Source organism: Aedes aegypti, chromosome 3 (genome assembly GCF_002204515.2).
Source record: "Aedes aegypti strain LVP_AGWG chromosome 3, AaegL5.0 Primary Assembly, whole genome shotgun sequence".
Taxonomy (NCBI): domain Eukaryota; kingdom Metazoa; phylum Arthropoda; class Insecta; order Diptera; family Culicidae; genus Aedes; species Aedes aegypti.
In genome coordinates, this window is record NC_035109.1 from 138,222,079 (window position 1) to 138,243,776 (window position 21,698).

The following is a 21,698-nucleotide window of genomic DNA, read 5'->3' on the forward strand; positions in this document are numbered from 1 at the left end:
ATGTCAGGACCTTCCGAGGCCCTAATATCGACTCGGATCATTATCTCGTTGTAGCTAAAATTCGGGCGCGGTTATCCAGCGTCACGAGTTCCGCAACACACAGAACGCTACGCTTCAATATACAACGCTTGTCGACTGATGGGGTAGCTGCGCAGTACCGTCAGCAACTAGACGAGAAGTTGGGAAGAGTCAACGTTGCTGGAGACGTCGACAGCCTGTGGGACCCTATCCACGAAGCTGTGACAACAACGGCGCGGGAAGTGATCGGCACTGGTCAACGACGAAGACGGAACGACTGATTCGATGAAGAGTGCCAGAGGGTGACAGACCTGAAGAATGTCGCCAGAAGCCGTATGCTTGTGGCCGGTACCCGACAGAACAGAGAGCGGTACAGGGCAGCGAGAGCCGAAGAAAAGCGAATCCACCGCAGAAAGAAAAGGCAGCACGAAGAAAGTGTGGTAGCTGACGCACAAGAAAGCATGAACCGGAATGATATGCGGAGATTTTATGCAACGGTCAATGGTGCGCGGCACAATACCGTACCAGTGCCCGCCATGTGCAATGACCGAGAAGGGAATTTGCTGACCGATAAAACGGCGGTGGCTGCCAGGTGGAAGGAGCACTTTCAGCAATTGTTGAACGGTGAGAATGGAAATGTAGCGAGGAACAGGATGAACATAGATGATGACGATCAAGCTGTGGACCCACCCTATGGTCGGTTAAAAAGGCTATCAGCGAGCTGAAGAACTGTAAGGCTGCTGGGAAGGACGAGATCCCGGTCGAGCTTCTCAAGCACGGAAGCGAGCAGCTTTACCAGTCGATCCACCGAGTACTTCTGAAGGTATGGGAGGACGAAGAATTGCCCACCGGCTGGTTGGATGGCCTCATCCGCCCTATCTACAAGAAAGGGCACAGACTGGAGTGTGCCAATTACAGAGGAATTACCCTGCTGAATTCGGCGTACAAAATTCTGTCGCGCATCCTGTTTAACAGACTGAGACCGCTCGAGGAGTCCTTCGTCGGCCAATACCAAGCTGGTTTTCGTGAGGGCCGTTCGACAACGGACCAGATGTTTAGCTTGCGAATGATCCTAGACAAATTCCGGGAGTATAACTTGAAGACTCACCATCTGTTTATTGATTTCAAGGCGGCGTACGACTCAGTGAAAAGAAATGAGCTTTGGCAGATAATGTCTGAAAATGGTTTTCCGGCGAAACTAATTAGGCTGATACGTGCTACGCTGGATGGTTCGAAATCAAGTGTTTGGATCGCAAACGAGGTGTCAACCTCGTTCGTGACGTTAGACGGATTGAAGCAGGCAGACACACTTTCGAATTTACTGTTCAACATTGCACTTGAGGGTGCTATTAGGAGATCTGGCGTGCAAAGAAATGGCACTATTATCACAAGGTCGCACATGCTCCTTGGCTTTGCGGTCGATATAGACCTGATTGGAATCGATCGCAGATCAGTGGAAGAGGCCTTCGTGCCTCTGAAGAGGGAGACAGCGAGGATAGGCCTGACCATCAATTCTGGTGCCATCAGGCATGGTGGTGTAAGTGCTGAGGTAGTGTTTGATGGGGATGTGTTTGAAGTTGTTGAAGAATTTGTTTACCTTGGAACACTTGTGACATGTGACAACGACGTTTCCCGCGAAGTGAAAAGACGTGTTGCGGCTGCGAATAGGGCCTTTTACGGACTACGTAACCAGCTTAGGTCCCGCAGCTTGCAAACCGAAACAAAATTCGCCCTGTATAAAACATTGATTCTTCCGGTGGCTCTCTACGGGCACGAAGCGTGGACGTTGAAAGAGTCAGACCGGAAAGCTCTCGGTGTTTTCGAGAGTAATGTGCTGCGGACAATACTCGATGGGAAACTTGAAAATGGTGCGTGGCGCAGACGCATGAATCACGAGTTGTATCAAGTGTACAAAGATGCGAATATTATCAATCGTGTAAAATACGGCAGACTTCAGTGGGCTGGTCACTTAGTGCGAATGTCGGAAGAAAGAATTGCGAAAATAATATTCAGCAGGGAACCAGGTAGAGGTCGGCGGCTTCGGGGAAGACCACGAATACGCTGGCTGTACGCAGTGGAAGAGGACCTGGCGACCCTAAACGTTCGGGGCAACTGGAGAAGTTTCGCCCAAGACCGACGAAGATGGAGCTCTACAATACGCCCGGCAATGGCGTGGTGCTACGCTGTAGACATCAAGGTAGGTAACTCGATACCTCCCTAACTCGATGGTCCTTTCAATATAGAGTTAGAGAGAGATGACTGTAGTATTTGTTCACCTCCAAACACAGGGTGTCTACTCGTTTACCGAAATGAAATTCCCTGATATTTCCAGGTTTTTTCCAGGTTTTACAAAAAAAAAACCAGGTTCAAGAAATACTCTAATTTTATATGTTTAAAACAAACTAATGACAAATTTCGAAGTGTTTTCCATTTAATAGCTATTTATAAACTTCTTAACTGCCGTGAATCGCAAGTCAGTCCCATCTGTAAAAACTAGGCATTGACAAAATGGGCTTTGAAGTTTCCAAACTCGTTTTCTATACGAATATTCAATAAATTCTACAGGATTGGAAAATGTTCAAATCTTAATGAATGTTACACTATGATATCTCTCTGAAAAAAATACAAAGATGATCAAAACATGGTTCATTTTTGTGTTATACGGTGCGGAAACCTGTAGTGAGACTGATATGCGGTTACTTTTCATTATGGGACAATTTGACTTGCTGTTTTTCCGAACAAATCATTTTATCACATTGACGTAGCTGAAAGAGCTTAGGAAAATATGTTGAAAACTGAACTCAACTCAATTTTGACGAAAATGCAGATGGGACTGACTTGTGATTCACGGCAGTACACATTATTTAAAGCATGCTGAAGCTATTCCAATATCCAATACCACAATATGAAGATGCTAACAATATAGCATAGCATAGCATAGCATAGCATAGCATAGACTGACTGTACATGTCAATAGTTGCTACTCCGTGATTGATCGGAACTGGTAAGAATTGCACTACGATCCAAATGAATAAGAAGGGATCGCTTACTCTCGAAGTGCAATTTTAGCAGATCTAATATTATTGATCAATAACGGCGCCGGCCAAGTCCTTACAGTCAGTTGGGATGGGGAAGGAATGTTAGGGTATAATGATTGTTGCTTCTAGAGACCGAGAATACCTCTGCATTTCCACAATCACCACGGGAAGGGTGTTTATTAGTGACGGAGGAAAAGATCTGGGAGTCACCTCTGGTCGGTGATGCGATCCATGGAAAAGGGGGAAATATACGACTTATATTTAAAGCTAGTTTTGTATTTTTGTCTCGAGAAGTTTTTGGTAGAAGCTTTCAAAAATACGTCAACATCTAATGTCGAACAATTCAAAAGACGTTTTTATTTATGACGAAAACTGAAAATTACATGTATATATTTTAAATTATATGAAACAGGAACAGGCATTGCAGAATTCACTCTCATTTGAGTATGAAGCATGATCAAAGCAAGCAAAGAAAAACATCCCATCTGTTGCGATCCACGAACGTCATTGTATCGCAAGGTGTAACAAATCTGATAAATGGAAGCAGCGAGCGAGAGCCCCAAAGAGAGAGCGATGATAAAATCCATTGTACTCGCTTGTTTACCGTTGGGGATAGGTGTTTTTCTTTACTGGCACGATAAACAATCCACGAACTTCTAATAGCAATAGTGTCCCCCAGGCTTGGAGCATGTTTAGAGCGGTTTTATCATACACTACTATCCCCCCAATCTGATCAAAGTTGTAGCAGTATACGATAAACAGTCTCTCATAATGTGCAGCATGTTATGATAGTTACAGAGAGCGATACGTGAGAGATTCTCTCAATTTTCTCAAGATTCAATCCCTGAACAGGAATAATGCCGACACTTGTAGTGACGAACCATACATAGTTTGTTTGAAAATTACATATGAGTATTACTGTGCATTTTGTCTTGATATGGTAGAAGTTTTAGAAAATACGTCAACATTCACAATGTCGAACAATTCAAAAGATAATTTTTAAAAATGTCAAAAAGAGAAAAATATATGTATATTGAAATTGTATAAGAAAAAAGCATAAAGCCGACACTTATAGTGACGAACCATACAAAGTTTGTTTTAATATTACATAAAAGTTACGCTTTCAAGAAAAAATGTGTTATCATAAGCATGGAACGAACTCACCAGTTGGTAATTCATTCTCGACTGAACACAAAACTGACACTGACAGCAAAACTTCTTGGCGTCCCGAAAACAAACCGTCTTGCTTGGGCCTTCCCAAATACCTACCCAGCAAGACGCTCAAAACAGGAAAAAAAAATTCTCCGACGACGAAAACACGCGTGAAACCGTGAGCAAAATCTATCGGACGACGCAAGACCGAACTGTCCTGCTTGGGCTTCACGAAGCACTCCAAATATGAAGATGCTAACAATATAAAAGCTTAAGTTTTATTCAAATGAATTGTATTTTCCAATGATGATGTCTTTTATTTTGTTTATGAAAGCTCGGTGAACTGAACGGAACTTTCAAGTACATCAGTATGCTTCTTCTTGAAAGTATTTTTAGTACATATTATTTACCATTCATTTCCATTGGTCGTTTAAATAACTAAGACAGCTTCATGGGCGCAAAAGTAAAACTTTATTTGGATTTGTCGCAATAATTACTAAGGTAACCGATTTATTCGCAAGAAATCATACAGTTCTGATCTGCAAAAAATTCAAATTCTTTAAAATACCTATCTCAAATTGAATCAATTATCAAGCCCCTGGGTAATCGCGTTCGATCACATAATATTTAAATGTGGCAATTAAATAAATGATGAACTTTTGCATTTCATTCGAAAAACTTAAATTAACTATGATTGTTACGAAATTTTAAATTTGAAGTTGTTTAAATTCCAGATTACTTTTCTAAAATGTTATTTTCTGAAATCAAATATTTTCCAATAAATTTAAAAATTGTGCATAAAGCAGGCCTGGTGGTGACTGAGTTTCTTGAAAATAGGAAATTAAGAAACCTCTCTTTAGAAAAAAAAAAAAAGAACAAAAAGTAACCAAAAAGAGACAAAACAGTAAACAAAATACGAAACCTTACGAGAACTAGTATGAAATAGTTTGGTCAGACAGACATTTCTCTGAGAATATATTTAAAACTTTTTTTTTATTTTGTCGTGACATTATAACGACATATCAGCAAATCTGGTATATGTCAGTAAAGGACAAACTTTCATTGATGTATTACGACGACATTATGAGAGAGATGGACTGATATCTTTATTTGAGATTTTCACTCTCCAAGGATTTTCCTAAGGAATTCTTCCAAAAATTTTGTTTTGGATATTTCGAAATAAAACCAGGATTTTTTCCCAAAATTATCACAAAAAATACCTCAGGGCTTCCATTGAAAATTCCTTCATATATTATTTCAGATATTTTTCGAAAAAGCCCTTAGCCCTCTAGGATTTTATCTGATGATTCTCCACTCAGTTTTTTCTAGAACATCCTCCTAGACTCCCGTTTAAAACATAATGTAAAATTCAACCAGAGATTTGTCCAGATGTCGCCAAGGATTTTTTTATGATCTTGACTACAATTTTTTCTGAGGATACCTTCAGGAATCACTCCAGAAATTGCTTCTATGATTTCTTAAGAAATTCCTCCATTAATTCAAAGAAATTTCTCAAGGATGTTTTCAAAACTGTTTTTAAGCATTCTTCCAGGAGTTTCCTCTAAGGAAATTTTAATGAAATTTTCCAGAAAGCTGAGAAATTGCTGAGTAAAATTCTTGACGTATTTCTAAAGCAAGTTTTAGGCTACCTTCTGTTACAGTTACTTATGTAATTTCTTAGGTCACCCTTGATTTTCAAGAAACCTCACTTCTGAAGAATCTCTTAGAAGATTTCCAGGATTATTGCTAAGATAATTGAGAAAAAAAGAAAAAAAAACATAAGATCTCGCAGAATATTGTGAAGGAACTCCTGAAAAAACAGGACGAAATTCCTAAAAATTTGTGTTGGAATAATTATTCCAACAATCGGAGGAATTCATAAAAATATGCTGTAGTGTTAACTTGTGTGGAACCTTAAACGGCCTTTCAATATTCCATGGGGATTTTTTGAAAAATTCATTGAAAAATGTTTGGATGAGCGCTCCAGTAATCCTTGGACGAAATGCTGGATAAATTCCTATAACAAAATTTAAAGAGACTTAATAATAAAACACAGGTCGAATTTATGGAATTATTTGAAATGTTTTTAATAGATTCACTCGAATAACCTCTCGAGGATCTTTTGCACTATTGGCGGTTTCCAAACAGACTGGCGGCCAAAAATATTTTTTTCCATCTCATGTCGTATTTATGAGTTTTATGATACAAATTTGATGTTTTATTTTCAAAACCAAGTTTTCGAGACTAACTTTTGAATAGGGCCTATAGCAAAATATTAAACTTTGTTACTTATAATGCATATAAGCCATTTATGCGATTAACGTTGTGCAAACCATTATATATATATTAAAACTTACATAGAAATTATAATTTGAATGATTATGCGAAATTCAGTTATTTTCTGAATTAGTTTTTAGCTGTTTTCAATAGAAAATGGTGAAAAATATTGGAACAATTCAAAAAGCCTTAAATTAAAAAAGTGCAAATTTGTGCAGCTAAATTCTTCACGATCCTTTAGTTTACATCTCAAAGTAACCTTGGAACTGAATTTAAGCCTGGGACAACTTGGGACAAAAAAGTACTCGATGTGTTAACTATAAGCTTATTCGATTTTTTTAACAGCTTTATAAAAAACATCATAAAAGCCACTATTTTAAAGCTTTTTTATTTTTTTTATTGTTTCTAGGATGCCTTTTTTGTAAGCTTTCAAATGGTGTAATAACATTTTACGTGAGTATAATAGAAAAAAAGTTATATTCATTTGAGTAAACCATAGTTTTTGTTAATAAAAACTAGTTTTTCTCCATAGGCTCAACTTTGGCACCTCATATCTGAGTATGCAATGCAAATCATGCCCTAATATTTTGGAGATTTCTTAGCAGACATGTTTACAATGAAATGGCGAACAAGAATTGAAATTTGGGGTACATCACTTTTTTGATTATTGGCCACCAGCCATAGTGTTTTGGAGCTATTATTTGGAATAACCGTAGATGAAATGGCGTTGAAATTCTTGTCGGCTTTTCTTGTAAAAATTCTGTGGAATATTTTGAATATCTCTTAGATTAACAACTGTAGAATTCGGTTGAAAAGATAGTGAAAAAAAATCTGGAGAAAGTCCTGGGATAGTCTTTGTTCAAAGTACTCCCTGAGAAAATTACTAGAGGTAATAACGTTGAAATGCTCAAGGATTTCTTGAAGCAAGAGTAGAGAAATTTCTTGTAGAATTTCTGATAAAATCTCTGGAGAAACCACAAGGATAATTCCTGAAGCTGTTCTCGAGAAATATGAGAAGAAATTTTGCATCTCAATTACCTGCAAGCAAGATAAGGGAAAATAGACTTTAGAAACTATTTTGGTTTAAATAGAGACTTCTCCTTTTCAAAAATAGAGACTTTTTAGAGACTTGAATATAAATGGTATCTATCCAGCTTTTTACGCTAGCTATAAAACTACTGGGGGTGAATTGAATTTGACATTTCTTGCCTTCAAGTTTTATAGCTTGGTCTTAGTAGGCTGTTATTTAAGATTGTTGATTGAACTGTCAAGAATTTTCACTGTTTACATGTGTTTATACATATCATGGTAGTTAAAGGAGCTTCAGTTTTTGATCTTCAAATATTTTACTATATTTTAGTAACTAATTGCATTTATTTTTAGGAATACAAAGAGGACAACTAAAAATGCAGAATGAGTAAAACTACAGTGGATACGAGAGCAGCAGAAATTTAAAATGCATTTTGAAATGTTTGAAAATGAATTAATATCTAGATGAACGTACTTCTTAAACAGTACATGGTTGATTCCCAATTTAAACATTCTATTTGGCTTGTTCAAACTCATTGTTATTTTGACAATCGGGTGAGACGAGACGAGGTTGCTGTCTCCCCAAAAAACGTTAGACGAATATTTTTAAACAGACAATAGCGAGTCAATTTTTGTCACCTCAATCGATACTACGTTTCCCCTAGCCCGACTCGTAGAATAAGCATGATATAGTGGGGGAAATAAATTGGTATTATTTTCATTGTTTTGGTTTGTTTCAATCAAAAAATACTTGAAAGTGGGAGAGGAAAGCGTTCAAGTTTTCCCACAGCATGGCTTGGTTCGAACACCTGTAGAAATTCAACGTAGAACACAAGAAACAACTTGTCCGATAATCGCCATAATTGCACCTTATACGTTTTTTTGGCTATTTTCTGGTAAAATTTTCACTAGGAACCTTTTAAACTTATAATATTTTGTAAACTAATTGCTAAGACATCAGGGAGTAATGAAACATCCATTTCTCAGAAGATGGTCCCACTAAAGAAGACATTTGAACATCTGTTTCAGCCCAGCACGTAAAGCCATGTAGATTCATCATAATAAATGTAAATCTCTTCTCGTAATTACTGCTTTCAAAAGATTTTCCTTGACCTACAAAAACAGAAAAATTGTTTAATTAAATATATATATATTTTTTTTGATTTACAAAACCAAACATGAAGACTTCTGTCGTTTAATTAATTTTCAGCATAAAAAGCTTGCTTTGATTCTGCTATAAACTAAATTATAGTGTTGCCAATAAATGTCAGAAGAGGGTGATTCAAATTTTATGGCATGCTAGCGTAAAAAGCTGGATAAGAAACCTGCTACCAGCTCTAGATATGTTTGTTAGTTCTTTACTGAATATTGAAAACATCAATCATGTGTTGGTAAGCTGATACAATTTCATACTCGAAAGGATCCTTACTCAGGATCAAAACAGCTCATATAGTGTTTTGAGAGCGGCGCAGCCGAATTTTTTTTCGAATGGATAGAGTTTTCTGGCTAATAAAGGTAGCTCTGGGTCAAACACCACTCTGGGTCAAACAAAAATCAAACACCATGAATCTCTGCCTCAAAATATTTTCCCTGATCGTGATCGAAATTCCCTGAGAATTCCAGGTTTTTTCCAGGTTGAATAAAATTCCCTGATAATTCCAGGTTTTCCAGGTTTTTCCAGGTAGTAGACACCCTGAAACAAGAATAAGATCACGTTTCCCCCAAATAGTTTTTTTTAATATATATCGAGTTATGGAGAGAAATTTACGACTCTCGTGACATCGACTAGTAGAGATATCGAATTACAGAAATATCGACTTATGGAGAGCACAATGTATGGAAATTTGAAGGAATCGAAAAAATCCATCGAGTTATACAATATCGAATTGTGGAGAGTCGACTGTAGACCTGCTACCAGCCCTACACATGTGTGGATTTAATTGAACAAGGTGTCTTACTCGTTTGCAGTAATAAAATTCCCTGATATTTCCAGGTTTTACAAGTTTGTTATAGGTATTGCCGAAAAAACTTGGGTTGTTTTGCCACACGATATACAAATGCAAAAATGGCAACTTTGGCAAAGAAAGCGCTCATATAATAACTGTGGAAGTGCACATTGAACACTGCGGAGAAGCAGACTATGTTCCAGTAAGGGCGTAATGCCAAGAAGAAGAAGAAGACACCCTGTTGAAGTTACGATGGTACAAGGAAAACAATTTGTTCAACTTATTTCACCCTAATTTTTATTTGCAACGACCATCTTTTCCAACCACCGTTCCTGCAGTACTTCGCCAATGTTGATGCGAGTGTTCGAATCGGGTTCCAGCAGGTGCCGCACCATCCGAATCGCATCTAGCGAAATGACCTTTTCCACTTCCGGGCGAAACGCAAACTGCTTCGCGAGCTGCATTTTGACCAACTTTTTGAGATGTTTCTCGTCGAACGGCATGGTTCCGTTAAGCATTATGAACAGAAGTACACCCAACGACCAAAGATCTGCCGCTTTCGGAGTGTAAGCCTTGCCGCTTACGATTTCCGGCGCAGCATAAGCAGCCGACCCGCAGAACGTCTGGGACATCACGGCCATTCCGGTTTCGTCGATGCACGTACGAGCGAACCCGAAGTCCGATAGTTTGATGTTCATACTCTCGGAAATCAGCACGTTTTCACATTTCAAATCCCTGTGGGCGATGTTCAGCCGATGGAGATACCGGATCGCATCGGCCATTTGATGGAACCAGATTCGACTTTGTTCTTCGGGAAGGGCGCCATACTTGCGGATGAAACTGAGAAGATCCCCTCGCTCGGCAAGACGCATGAAAATGAACACCCGGCAGCCACTCCGGATGATGCCCTGGAGCTGGATGATGTTGGGGTGTTTGATCCGTTTCAAAATTTTCAGCTCTCGCGGCAGAAACTTCTCCAGGAAATCCTCGTTTTTGGATTTGCTTTCATCGACGATTTTACAGGCCAAATCCAACGGAGTCTGCAAGCCATCGCCACCCGCCTTCGGATCGTAATACTTGGCTCTCACAACCGTGGCGAAGGTTCCTTTGGCAATGCGGCGACCCAACAGATATCCTCGAGATTTTAACACTTCAGCGTCAGGAATCTGCTCTTTTTTCACCTGTTGTTGAATAGCCAATCGGGATGATCTACGAAACGGTTGCGCTATGCCTTCTCCGTGGGCAACGGGAGCAGTGGACATTTCTGGTGCAGGACGGGGATTCACGGGTCGTAGATTTTGAAATATTTTTTTTGATTGCTTTTCAATTTCGATCTTTACTTTGCAATGGAAAAGGTACACCGGAAAAACTAACAGAATCGAAACGAAACAAAAATGGACAAAACCGAGAAACGTGTTTCTGAACAGTTCCGCCTGACAAGTGAGAAGGCAGTTGAAAATTTTAGTTCATGGCATGCCATGATGTAACCAGTCCGGAAAACACGTGGAGAATGCAGACCTTATTGTACAGTGGTCCAGAGGCCCAGAACAATGTATCTGAAAGGTACTATTGTTCTGAAAGCAGATTTACGAGGAACAATTAAGGTGAAGATGCATCGAAGCCAAACCTCAAATTAGCACAAATGGCCACTCGCTGGTAATGACCAATCGATTAAGTTTTCAGCTTGAACTGCTGGTTTGCTCTCTAGATTTGTGCTCTTGAAAATTTGAGGTTTGGCTTCGATGTATCTTCACCTTAAAATTTGATGTAAATATCCCCAATTCTTGTTGATAGATTTCAGATTACGCTTTGGCCTAATGTCACACCCTAGGCCCAATATCACCCCCCGACGCCGATTACCGTCGTCCGGAATTAAAAGCTAATTTTGAATGGACACCATGGTTTTGCCTAAACGATACATTACATTCTAGCTCTAAATACTTTCGCGAGATTTGTGCATTCAACGTTTTGATACATTATTGAATTTGGATTCCACACTGTTTTATCCTTAATACACTCCATTTTTATATGAAAATACCCCAAATGAATACATTCAGGTTATTCTTTTGTCTGTTGGCTTCCATCTGATAAGCTTTCCGAGACTGAACAAACCATTTATCCAAATATTTCGTTAATTGAAAAAAATATGGCTCAAAATGCACCTGTTTTTGAATTGTTGATAACAGAACGACAGATTAATCCGCAATTCTAACGGGAAAGCTGCCGAAGAAAATAGGGCTGCCGATAATAGACATCCCTCCCCTAGGACGTGTAATCTTGCCGCGATGGGTAGGCTTACCGCATTAGCACTTATATGGGAACCAACGACATGTCCAGTCGTGGTGGTATCACATCAGGAAATATTTGTTTAATGCCGCGTCATCAACCATCTGGCATAGATGCATCAATCTTACGGATGTGATCCAACGGTTATCCTGTTACCAGGCATCAGGGTAACAGGAGCCGTAGCCACGCTTTGATGCAGATAGGTTAGATTTTGTTTAAATGGTTATAATATTGACTAATGAGGAGAATGACTAAGGATCCATCGAGTAGAATGTGACACAAATGTTAACTTGTTATGCTTCTCTCATTAGAATCATAATAAAAAACCACATTTATTTTGTTGGTATCATAAAACTACAACAACTTCATTCTCGCAAAATTATAATAAATAGATAGGGCTTAGGCTTGATGAAGCTTTATTTTGTCACCGAAAAGTTGATCTTGACAATAAAAAATGACTTTTTTTTTTTTGTATGGTATTCAGTTGGAGCTGCCTGACAGCTTAACTTGTCAAGGCTGAACCCTCGGTCTGGCTTTTGCCAAGTTTCCCCTCTACCAGGACCAATACTCAGACGGACTAGGCAATGGCGCCCACATGAACACTGTTTTTATTAGTATTGTGACGTGGTAGTTTTTGAAAAGTACCCATATTCCCTTGCTTCTGAGAAAAGAAAGCATTGTGAAAATCAGCAGCTCCATCAGAATTTGTTTGAAATAGTAGTGTAGTAGTGTCATTACTAATACTGTTTAGTCGAAATGGTTTTGAATAATTTGTCATTCAAGTGCTATTCTGATTACTCCTGTCTTTTACGTTAGATTAGAGTCTTAAATGTCAATTGTCGTCAAGTTTAAACAAAATTAGGCTGTTTAGTAGTAGTTCTAGTTAATTTAATTTGTTGTTGTTAAAAGTATTTATTGGTCATTACGTTCATATATCCTTGAAGAAAAAAGTCGCTTTCCTTGTCTGTTCAACAATTTTTCGAAACTAGCAAGTGTACCCTAATGATCGATCTCAGCGTCTTACTTTCCACAGTCATTTTATAGTGAATATTTAAAAGTAAAGTTACCTTAGGCTTCTATTACAGTCTCCTACATGATTCACTTTTCGGTGGCAAATGCAATGCTTCACAACGCCTACTTTCTACTTGTAAATATTGCGAAAATGAAGCTGGAATTAGATTATTTATACCGCTGTTACAAAAGAGGTATTTCTTATTATGGCAATGTAAAAACCATATTAAAATAAGATTTTCGCCACTTATTTCTACTCAGTGAATCTACTAGTCATTTTCCTAAGAGTTCCTATGTATTCTCTACGTCGTATATGATAACGATGTATCTAGCTAGCTAATAGTAAGAGTGGCTACGGATCATTCTGGTTAGCAAAAGGCAAACTGAACGTCGCCAATAGTATTAATGTCCACTTCGAATAGATTAATTATTTGAAATGGGCATCAGTTCTATCAATGACGCAGAATGTCCGTTGGATCACATCCGAGATATTATTGCGTCTATGCCATATAAATTATGACGCGGCTTTAAGCAAAAAGTGCCAAAATGTGATACCACCACTACAGGTTACGCCTTTGGTTTCCATCATATGGGCTAATGGATTATGCCCTCCCATCGCGGCAAGGTCGCATAACCAAGGGGAGGGAATAAAAAATGACTTTCTATTTCTTTATTATTTCTAGTATAGTTTTTAACACATAGAAATGTATTTACGACGATTCTAAATGAAAACAGACGAGACCAGATTTGAATATAAATAGATGTATAAAACAAACTGTTCAAAATCATTATTGACCAACATGACAAAAGTAGTAAATTTAAAATATTCAACTTGTCCAAGTACTAATAAACATGTTAAAAAGGACCTTTAGCAATACTGGCCAACGGGATTGAGGAACAACTAGATCAACAGTCAACACATAAAGTTTCCGATGTATATAATCAGCGATGTAGTCAAATGTAATTCAATGAAAACTCACTAAATCCTGTTTATTCCTAATACTAATAGATTTCTTTCTTTCTTTCTTTTCATGTATAACAATTAACAACAACACCATCACGAGGGAGCAAGTGGTCTGTCGTATGTATCAAACGTCATGCTAGGAGCCGAAGCACATAGATCAGCACGGACACGGATCGAATTAATATCAAACTGAGGTGAAAACGATCCATATGCGTTGGTGGGTATACTAAGAAAGGGGTAAGTAACATTTTTAATTTTTAGCGAACGCATATTGTATACCATTTCAGACCCCTATATATTCATAATACCGTACCAATAACTTTGTCTATCGAAACTGTAAACTAACTTGAGACATTATTCAATTGAATTCTCATTTTGAGAAGACCTCAGAACAATAACAAATAAAACGAACATAAAGCACATCGATGAAAAAACCAAACACTTTTACAGTACATTTAGATTTGATACTTCTCCTCATATTAATTATCTACAACTTGGATTCGGTACTACAAGATGGCAACATAGACAGTCATCTCTCCTAGAAAAGTATTGTATTGATTAGCATTCCAGTACGACCTTCGGAAGATAAAGACTAGGTATTTAAAACCAAACACTTGATTCATATTTAGAAATTTATTCATATAGTATAACACATCACGTTTCAGACTAGTAGCATAAACGACTAAAATACTAGAGAATACATTACGAGGCACTTCCGATAGTTCTTGTTCGCGTATAGATGGAATTACATTTCATGGTTTTCACTTCAATAACCTTAATTCCATTCGGGAAAAAAAGATCTCCCTATCGCTATCGTTTTATATACGACCGCATTCTGTATAATTAACATTTTCTGTCTATCATTGTCAAAATATGCTTGGAGATGACATCTGTGCTACAATTTGTTAACATAGACTACTATAACATAGCTCTGTATGTTATTTCCAAGAAATGCATTAATTAATAACACATATTTTCATGTCGCTTGTCCATGCGTAAACAAGAATCCGATTGCTCAGAACTAAAGGATGACTATACAAACATGACTACGGGAGGGAAACTGAAGCAGAAACAATTTAATAAAACTTCTTCTGCACAATATTCAAACAAAATAGTGTTAAAGCGGGCAACATGGCCTATTCCGTCTAAATATTGGCAAAAGTAGAGGTAAAAATTTGACAACGAAGCTGTCATGCAGCTCCAGCTGAGTACACAATAAAAAAAAAAGTCTTACGGGAAAGCTGCCGAAGAAAATAGGGCTGCCGATAATAGACATGATAATTTAAAAACAATAAAAACACGTTTCCAAAAAGCTTTCAACGAATCTGTCGGGGTAAATCGATATAGGATAAAGCACCATATGCTAAAATGGTAATATGGGTTATTTGTCTGTGTACGTCCGAGAAGGTTACAAGAGAAGCGCGTTATCGTCTTAGACTGCCGAGAATACGTAAATTGCCCTACTTATAGAAAGTTCTGATGTTTGACTCTCTTTTTAAATTTACTTAACTTGTTCATCGAAATTTTTCCTCGAATAAAAAACCTGGAGGTATTTCTGAAGAAAATCCTAAAGCAACTTTTAAGGAATTCATGGAGATTTAATTTGGGAAATTACTATAGAAATGTTTGGAAAAATTGCAGCAGTAATGTTTGGATAAATTGCTGGGGCAATACCTAATGATATCTCTGGGGCAAGGAATCCCAAGACGAATTTGTTGAGAAATTCCTAGAAGAGTTCTTGAAACACTTCTTTCATAACACTTAGATTTTTTTTTTTTGAGCGGTTGCTGAGAGAAATCGTAGATGAATTGGAGAATTCCGTATGAAACCGCCTGTAAGAATAACTAGAAAAAACAGTCAGTGCGCATCGTACATTCGTGCTGTGCGTACATGAATTCTCTCTGCTCTTGAAAGTTTTCTTAAAAACTACCTTAAACAATAAAACAGTACTTTTCAGTGCTAAAATTAAAAACGGTACTTTTCAGTGCTACTAAAACAGTACTGCTCAGTACTATTTTTTTTACTATTGGTCCCTTTACGATCCTTGTTTGGACTTAGATTTTTCCTTGGACCCGTTGCCGAAAGCTAGCGGTGGTAATCCTTCATGGACACCGTCTTGGGAAAAAAACCTCTTAGGAGGTCTCGTCTTTCGTTTATTCACTAAACATGGTTGCAACTACAAACAAAAGGAAGGGCGAATCTCTGAATTCACAACTTCCTTCCAAAAAAGTGGGATTTAAACCTGTCACAAAACGTGGCAAGAATGGAAGAAAGGACGTTTCTCCAACTTTCTTCCAAGGGTAAAATGGATAATGTTGATAATTGCATCGAAATGAGCAATCAGTTCGATGCTCTAGACAAATTTTCCGAACATCAAATCGAAGCAGTCTCTAGCCCAGGCTCTTTGATTCAAGTGAGGAAGCAAAGAGTGCCGCCTATTGTGGTCAGTTGTTCCGAATTTGGGGGATTTAGGCAGGAGATCTTGAACTCCATTAGGCGAATCAAGGTATCCTTCCATCGCAAAAAAAGGAAACTGTCGCGTTTTGCTGGAAACTCTTAAAGATCGCGAACTTCTTCTCAAACATCTTGAAGAGAAGAAGCATATTTTTTTTACTTATGACGACAAAACTGAATGTTTGTTCAAAGTCGTCTTGAAAGGTCTCTCAAGTGACTATAAGTCACCTGAAGAGATCAATTTGGAATTAATTATTTACTTTGATTTTCCCCAGTCCAAGTAATCATTATGAAAAAGAGAACCCAATCTGGCATTGTTCGGAAAGGACTTTCTCAAGAATATTATTTAGTTCACTTTAACAAAAAAGAATTAAATAATATTGAAGCTGTAGAAAAAGCAAAACTTTTGTTCGATGTCCGTGTGACATGGGATTATAGCGTTAGCGTTAGCGTTAGCGTAGTTACGGTATACTTCGTAGATTGGATACTAGCAACATTCATGTTTCTTTTTAATAATCTCATCCTGACTACTTTCAAGAACAAGGCAGGGGAGTATACCTTGTTCAAATCATAAACAAGAATACTAAAAGCATGAATATCGCTATTCCCGGCCACGCCCATCTTTACCGTAACTTGGGATAGGGGAAGGAAATGTTGATGTAGCACTTACTTAATGAGAGGCCACCGACTCAGCGACACCCTCATAAGTGCTACGGTGTTGGAGGTTGGGGAAGGTATATTGTCAGGATTAGAAAGCATGGCGATAGACCATAAGCTGGCGATAGACCATAAATATTTGTTGTTTAAGCGTTTTCAAATTAATCTTTTGAATGCCGGCAATCAAAAGAGAAAACAATAGCTTATTTATAGTATAAATAGTATTTCGCGAAATGCTTGTCGATTGTGCAGTAATATTTTTGCTCAATAACCAGTAAAAAGCAAAACCAATCCCTCCAGGGTCATCGGATTGTATAAAACAACGATACGCGTAAAAAAAAATCACGCCTATTGCAAAACTGTATTGTGCCCATTGAAAAACTGTACTGGGTGGTACTGTATTTTCAGATAATCGAAAAACGAAAGGAAGCGCGTTCGAACTAAACACCCTAGGATAACACAGTCGGTTTTTCTGCTCAAAATTATACGAAAAGCAGAATCGATCCCTCCAGGGTCATCGAACGGTTAAAAAGCATCCACATCCGATTGTTAGTTGCGTAACACCCGCCCGGACAGAATGCGCAATCTGAACATAATTATCAAACTCCGAAAATAACATTTTCCGTTCAAGAAACGATCAGAAGTTCCACGACGCGGACAAAAACGATCCGGAAGGCTCACAAAAGAAAAAGTATCATACTGGAACAAACTCACCGGATTGATTCTCTAAATTTATGTGCTGCCTGTCACTGCCGGATGGTTCGGTGAACTTAGGGCAGCCAAAAACCAACAGTACTGAGGACACAAATCAAACAAATCACTTTTTCACTTTTCACTATTCCATTTCTGAATGTAAAAACTGTCCTGCTTGGGCTTCACGAAGCACTACCCAGCAAGACGCTCCAAAACAGGAAAAAACAAAATCTCCGGCGACGAAAACATGCGCGAAACCGTGAGCCAAATCTATCGGACGACGCAAAACCGAACTGTCCTGCTTGGGCTTCATGAAGCACTACCCAGCAAGACGCTCCAAAACAGAAAAAAAAAATCTCCGGCGACGAAAACAAGCGCGAAACCGTGAGCTAAATCTATCGGACGACGCAAAAAAACGATGTCCGTGTGACATGGGATTATTTCCAGAAACCAGGAGGAAATTACCAGAACCCCACTCAGTGCCGACAATGCCACAAGTGCAGTAATGGCACAAAAAATTGTCGCATGGATGCTAAATGCATGATTTGCGAAGGTTCTTCTCACGCCAAGGACGTCTGTACAGTGAAGGAAGATACCGATAAGTTCTTATGCGCCAATTGCAAGGGCAATCATAAGTCAAATTTTGGGACTTGCCCTTCGCGCAAGAGAGTCGTTGAGGCTCGTGCCAGGAAGATGAGAGTAATATCCGTTACGATAACGGTCGTGTCCGGAATTTGCCTGGTAGAGTATCGAACAATGCTCATTTTTCAGTGAAGGATCGCTTGATCATGAATCATACCCATTCACAAACTAATTTTAATCCGTCGGGTAGCCGTTGCAATCTTTTAATTTGGAATGTATCTCCCACGGAAAATCCTTTGCCGATATCGTAGCAGGTAATTTGCAATCCTCCTCTATTCGTATCATGAGTATCCATTCTTCTTTTTTAAAATCAAATGGAATAAAACCCTACCGCCACAGGTAACATCTACTCCGCCTCTTCGTTTACCGAAAATTCTAACGGAAAATCATCAAATGTAGCCACTTCAAGTGATATGTCTGCCTCTGATTTTAATCTAATGATTGTTGCAATGTTCAAAGCCACCACTATGACTGAAGCAGTCCGAGTTGGTGTAAAATTTACTAATCGAATTGTTATTGGATTATGTTTTTCTAATAGATCCAATAAATAATAATTTTAATAATTTTATTTTTTAATGCTCGTTCTTTGAATGGTAAAGAGGACTAGATATAGGCCTATTCACATGACGTTCCAAAACAGCTGATCGGGAAGCTCTTTGACAGTTCTTCTATGAAAATGACAGCCTCGTGTATGCAGCGGTCCTCCATCGATGTAAACAAATGCATAGACGGACCTGTCACATGAAAAGACCTATTTAATTTTCTTACCTGAGTTTTCTTCAGGATATTTCCCAATTCAATACTCTGACAGCCATACATGTTTTTCCTCTTCTAGAAATCCATCCTTGATCAAATTTTCAAGAGCAGCACAAATCTGGATAACTGAACACTCGTTTAAGCTGAAAATTTAATCGATTGGTCACCACCAGCTAGTGGCCAATCGATTAAGTTTTCATCTTAAACGGATGTTTGGTTCTCCAGATGTGTGCTCTTGAAAATTTGAGGTTTGGCCTCGATTCATCCTCACCTTAAAATACTGACAAAGTCTCTAATAAGCAATCCTTAGATTTTTCGAGAATAATTTTTCACTGAACGTGCATTGATGAGTTCTCTAAAACATAAAACGCATTAAATACCATTGACTAATACGTCATTTCAAAACATGACGAAATTCAATTGTCGCATATCATTTTAAAAACATATTAGTCAGCTGATAGAACAACAAAGCTCTATGTTTTAAACAACATCACACATTATTATCCATTCATCATTATCCAGCTACGCCCCATCGGAGCTACGCTCAGCAGCGCACAACACTGGACGAATCGGGAAGTTTCCAAAGCATATGAATGAATGAATGGACCCATCGCGATTACGCAAAGACGCAGCAAAGTCCTTTCACAACAGCCCGAGCCTAGTTTTCCACGCTATCATGTGTGTAATCAACCAAATTTGCACATTCCAACGCGAAAAACGGTGATAGGCGGCAATACGCGAGACGATGAACCCCATAATAAACAGGAACGACAAAAACACATAAAAAAATCGGCCATTTTCGATGGGTTACGCTACTGCCAGTGAGGGAACGCTAGCGCTCCCTGTACTGCTGCTGTTCCATTATTTAGCACAGCAAGACGTTGTCTTCGTCGGCTGACTGGCTGGCTGCTCTGTTTGCAGCTAGTTGCCATTGTTATTGTTGTTGTTTCTGCTGGCCGTCAGCCGTAGTAGCATTGGGCGTCGAGGCGGAGAAATATCGATTTTTTTGTAGTCAAGTACACACTGTTTCTTCCGTTATTTCATAAGGGCGCTTATTTGACTTGATCGATTTCTCTTCATCGGATCCTATTTTTCTGACGTTACGTCCCAACTGGAACAGAGCCTGCATTTGATAATGAGGAAAGGTTCCAATGCATGATCAGTGTTTTGTTTAAGAGGTGTGCCTTCGTTAAGATGATTATAGAACGAATAAACATCTCAAATTTTCAAGAACATAAGACTTGAAAACCAAACAGCACTCCGAGTTGAAAATTGGACCGATTAATCACCACCAGCAAGCAAGTAAGGGATGGTACACAAATTAGGGTTTCAATGCTAGTAATGGACCCCTTAGTAGCTGAAATTTATTCTCGACGCTTTTCCGCAATGATATCTCAGACGCATATACGTTTTGTGGAATCTAACAACAAATTCAATGTCTTTACTTCATGGTACGCCTATGAAACATACAAAATCATTCGATTTTTCCAGCGAAATATGCATTTGAAAAACTGGTCCGAATGCCTATTATGGACCCTCCCGGGGTCCAAAACAGGAATGTTTACAAATTTGACGTTTCCTACTATGGACCCTCCATTTGATTCTTTGATTCCCATGTAATCCGGTTCGCTGCCGACGAGCCTATTATGGATCCACCTGGAAATGCGTATTATGGACCCTCTTGTGTGGTTTCATCTACAAAACTGTTCAAATATCTGTATTTATGCGTCTCAAGCCAAATATTTTACCTGAAACTGTTGACTAATAATGTATTCGAAGTTCCCCCGGTGGATTTTCATAGGAATAGGGTTGCTTTGAGTGTTAATTTTAAGTTTTTCTATGGGGGTTCATAATAAGCAAAGGGTCCAAAGTAGCACTTTTCAGTTCTGTTTTGGGAGTTATCAAAAATATGTCGTCGGATTGCATCCATACGTCATTAATTCAATTGTTGTGAATTTCTCAATGACGTATTGAATTTATTTATGAATTGAGTCGGATTCGAATTGTAGATTCAGATTTGAAATCAAAAGCTAGTTGACTGTGAGTGATTCTGAGATGAAATAGGATGTACCTATAGGTGACACTAGAATATGTAAGTTCACTAGTTCGTTCACGAATTTAGAATATAAGTAGATCAGTTTGATTTCGGGTGATGTATACAAATTTGTGACTATCATGTCTATGGGGCCCTGCACAAAAATGTACCTCTCCCTTTCACTCTTTCACGAAACGTGTAAACAACAAGGCCAGTAAACGTCAAAATCCCATACAAAATCAAAACAGTGCAGAGGCCTATGCTGCCGTTATGCGCATAATTGTCCCATGTTACTTTTTGTGCATTTTGACTTTTTGCCATTAAATAGTTTATTTTTACGTATAGTTTTAGAAAACACACACCAAAAATTTACTTTGTTCGGAAACTCAATGTAAAGCAAGCCAAGTCAATTTGTCCCATTGTTGAATTTCTACGCATAACTGTCCCACTACTGTATTTCTACGCATAACTGTCACACTATACAATTCGCTGCGCTGATCTCGAACAAAATATTCAGTAGGCAGTTTTGAAATAGCTGGTGCTTGGGAAAATCGTTTTGAACACCTTCTTACGTTGACTTTACATCCCATGTGGAACACAACCTGTTTTATTTTTTATTTTCGAGTCCATAGCTTGCGACAACTCAATTTCATGATTTAGCGAACCAAGTTTAAATAAAAATAGTTCGAATGTTTTTGGATGACTTGGCCACATGCTGGGTTGTTCCAAATACCGGTTCA

At 38.4% G+C, this 21,698-nt stretch overlaps 2 protein-coding genes and 1 long non-coding RNA gene across 9 annotated transcripts in view; 1 reads left to right on the forward strand and 2 right to left on the reverse strand.

Moving 5' to 3' along the window:
* Positions 1 to 21,698, reverse strand: part of LOC5567277 (E3 ubiquitin-protein ligase hyd) — a 78,548-nt gene that overhangs the window by 47,433 nt on the left and 9,417 nt on the right. The window lies entirely within an intron of this gene.
* LOC110677988 lies at positions 5,144 to 5,407 on the forward strand. The gene is made up of 2 exons (XR_002501365.1): positions 5,144 to 5,275; positions 5,352 to 5,407. It is a non-coding gene; the product is annotated as an uncharacterized LOC110677988 (long non-coding RNA).
* Positions 9,735 to 11,015, reverse strand: LOC110677987 (testis-specific serine/threonine-protein kinase 1-like). The gene has a single exon (XM_021850263.1). It carries the CDS (start codon positions 10,720 to 10,722, stop codon positions 9,751 to 9,753), a length of 972 nt encoding a protein of 323 aa, XP_021705955.1. The 5' UTR covers positions 10,723 to 11,015; the 3' UTR covers positions 9,735 to 9,750.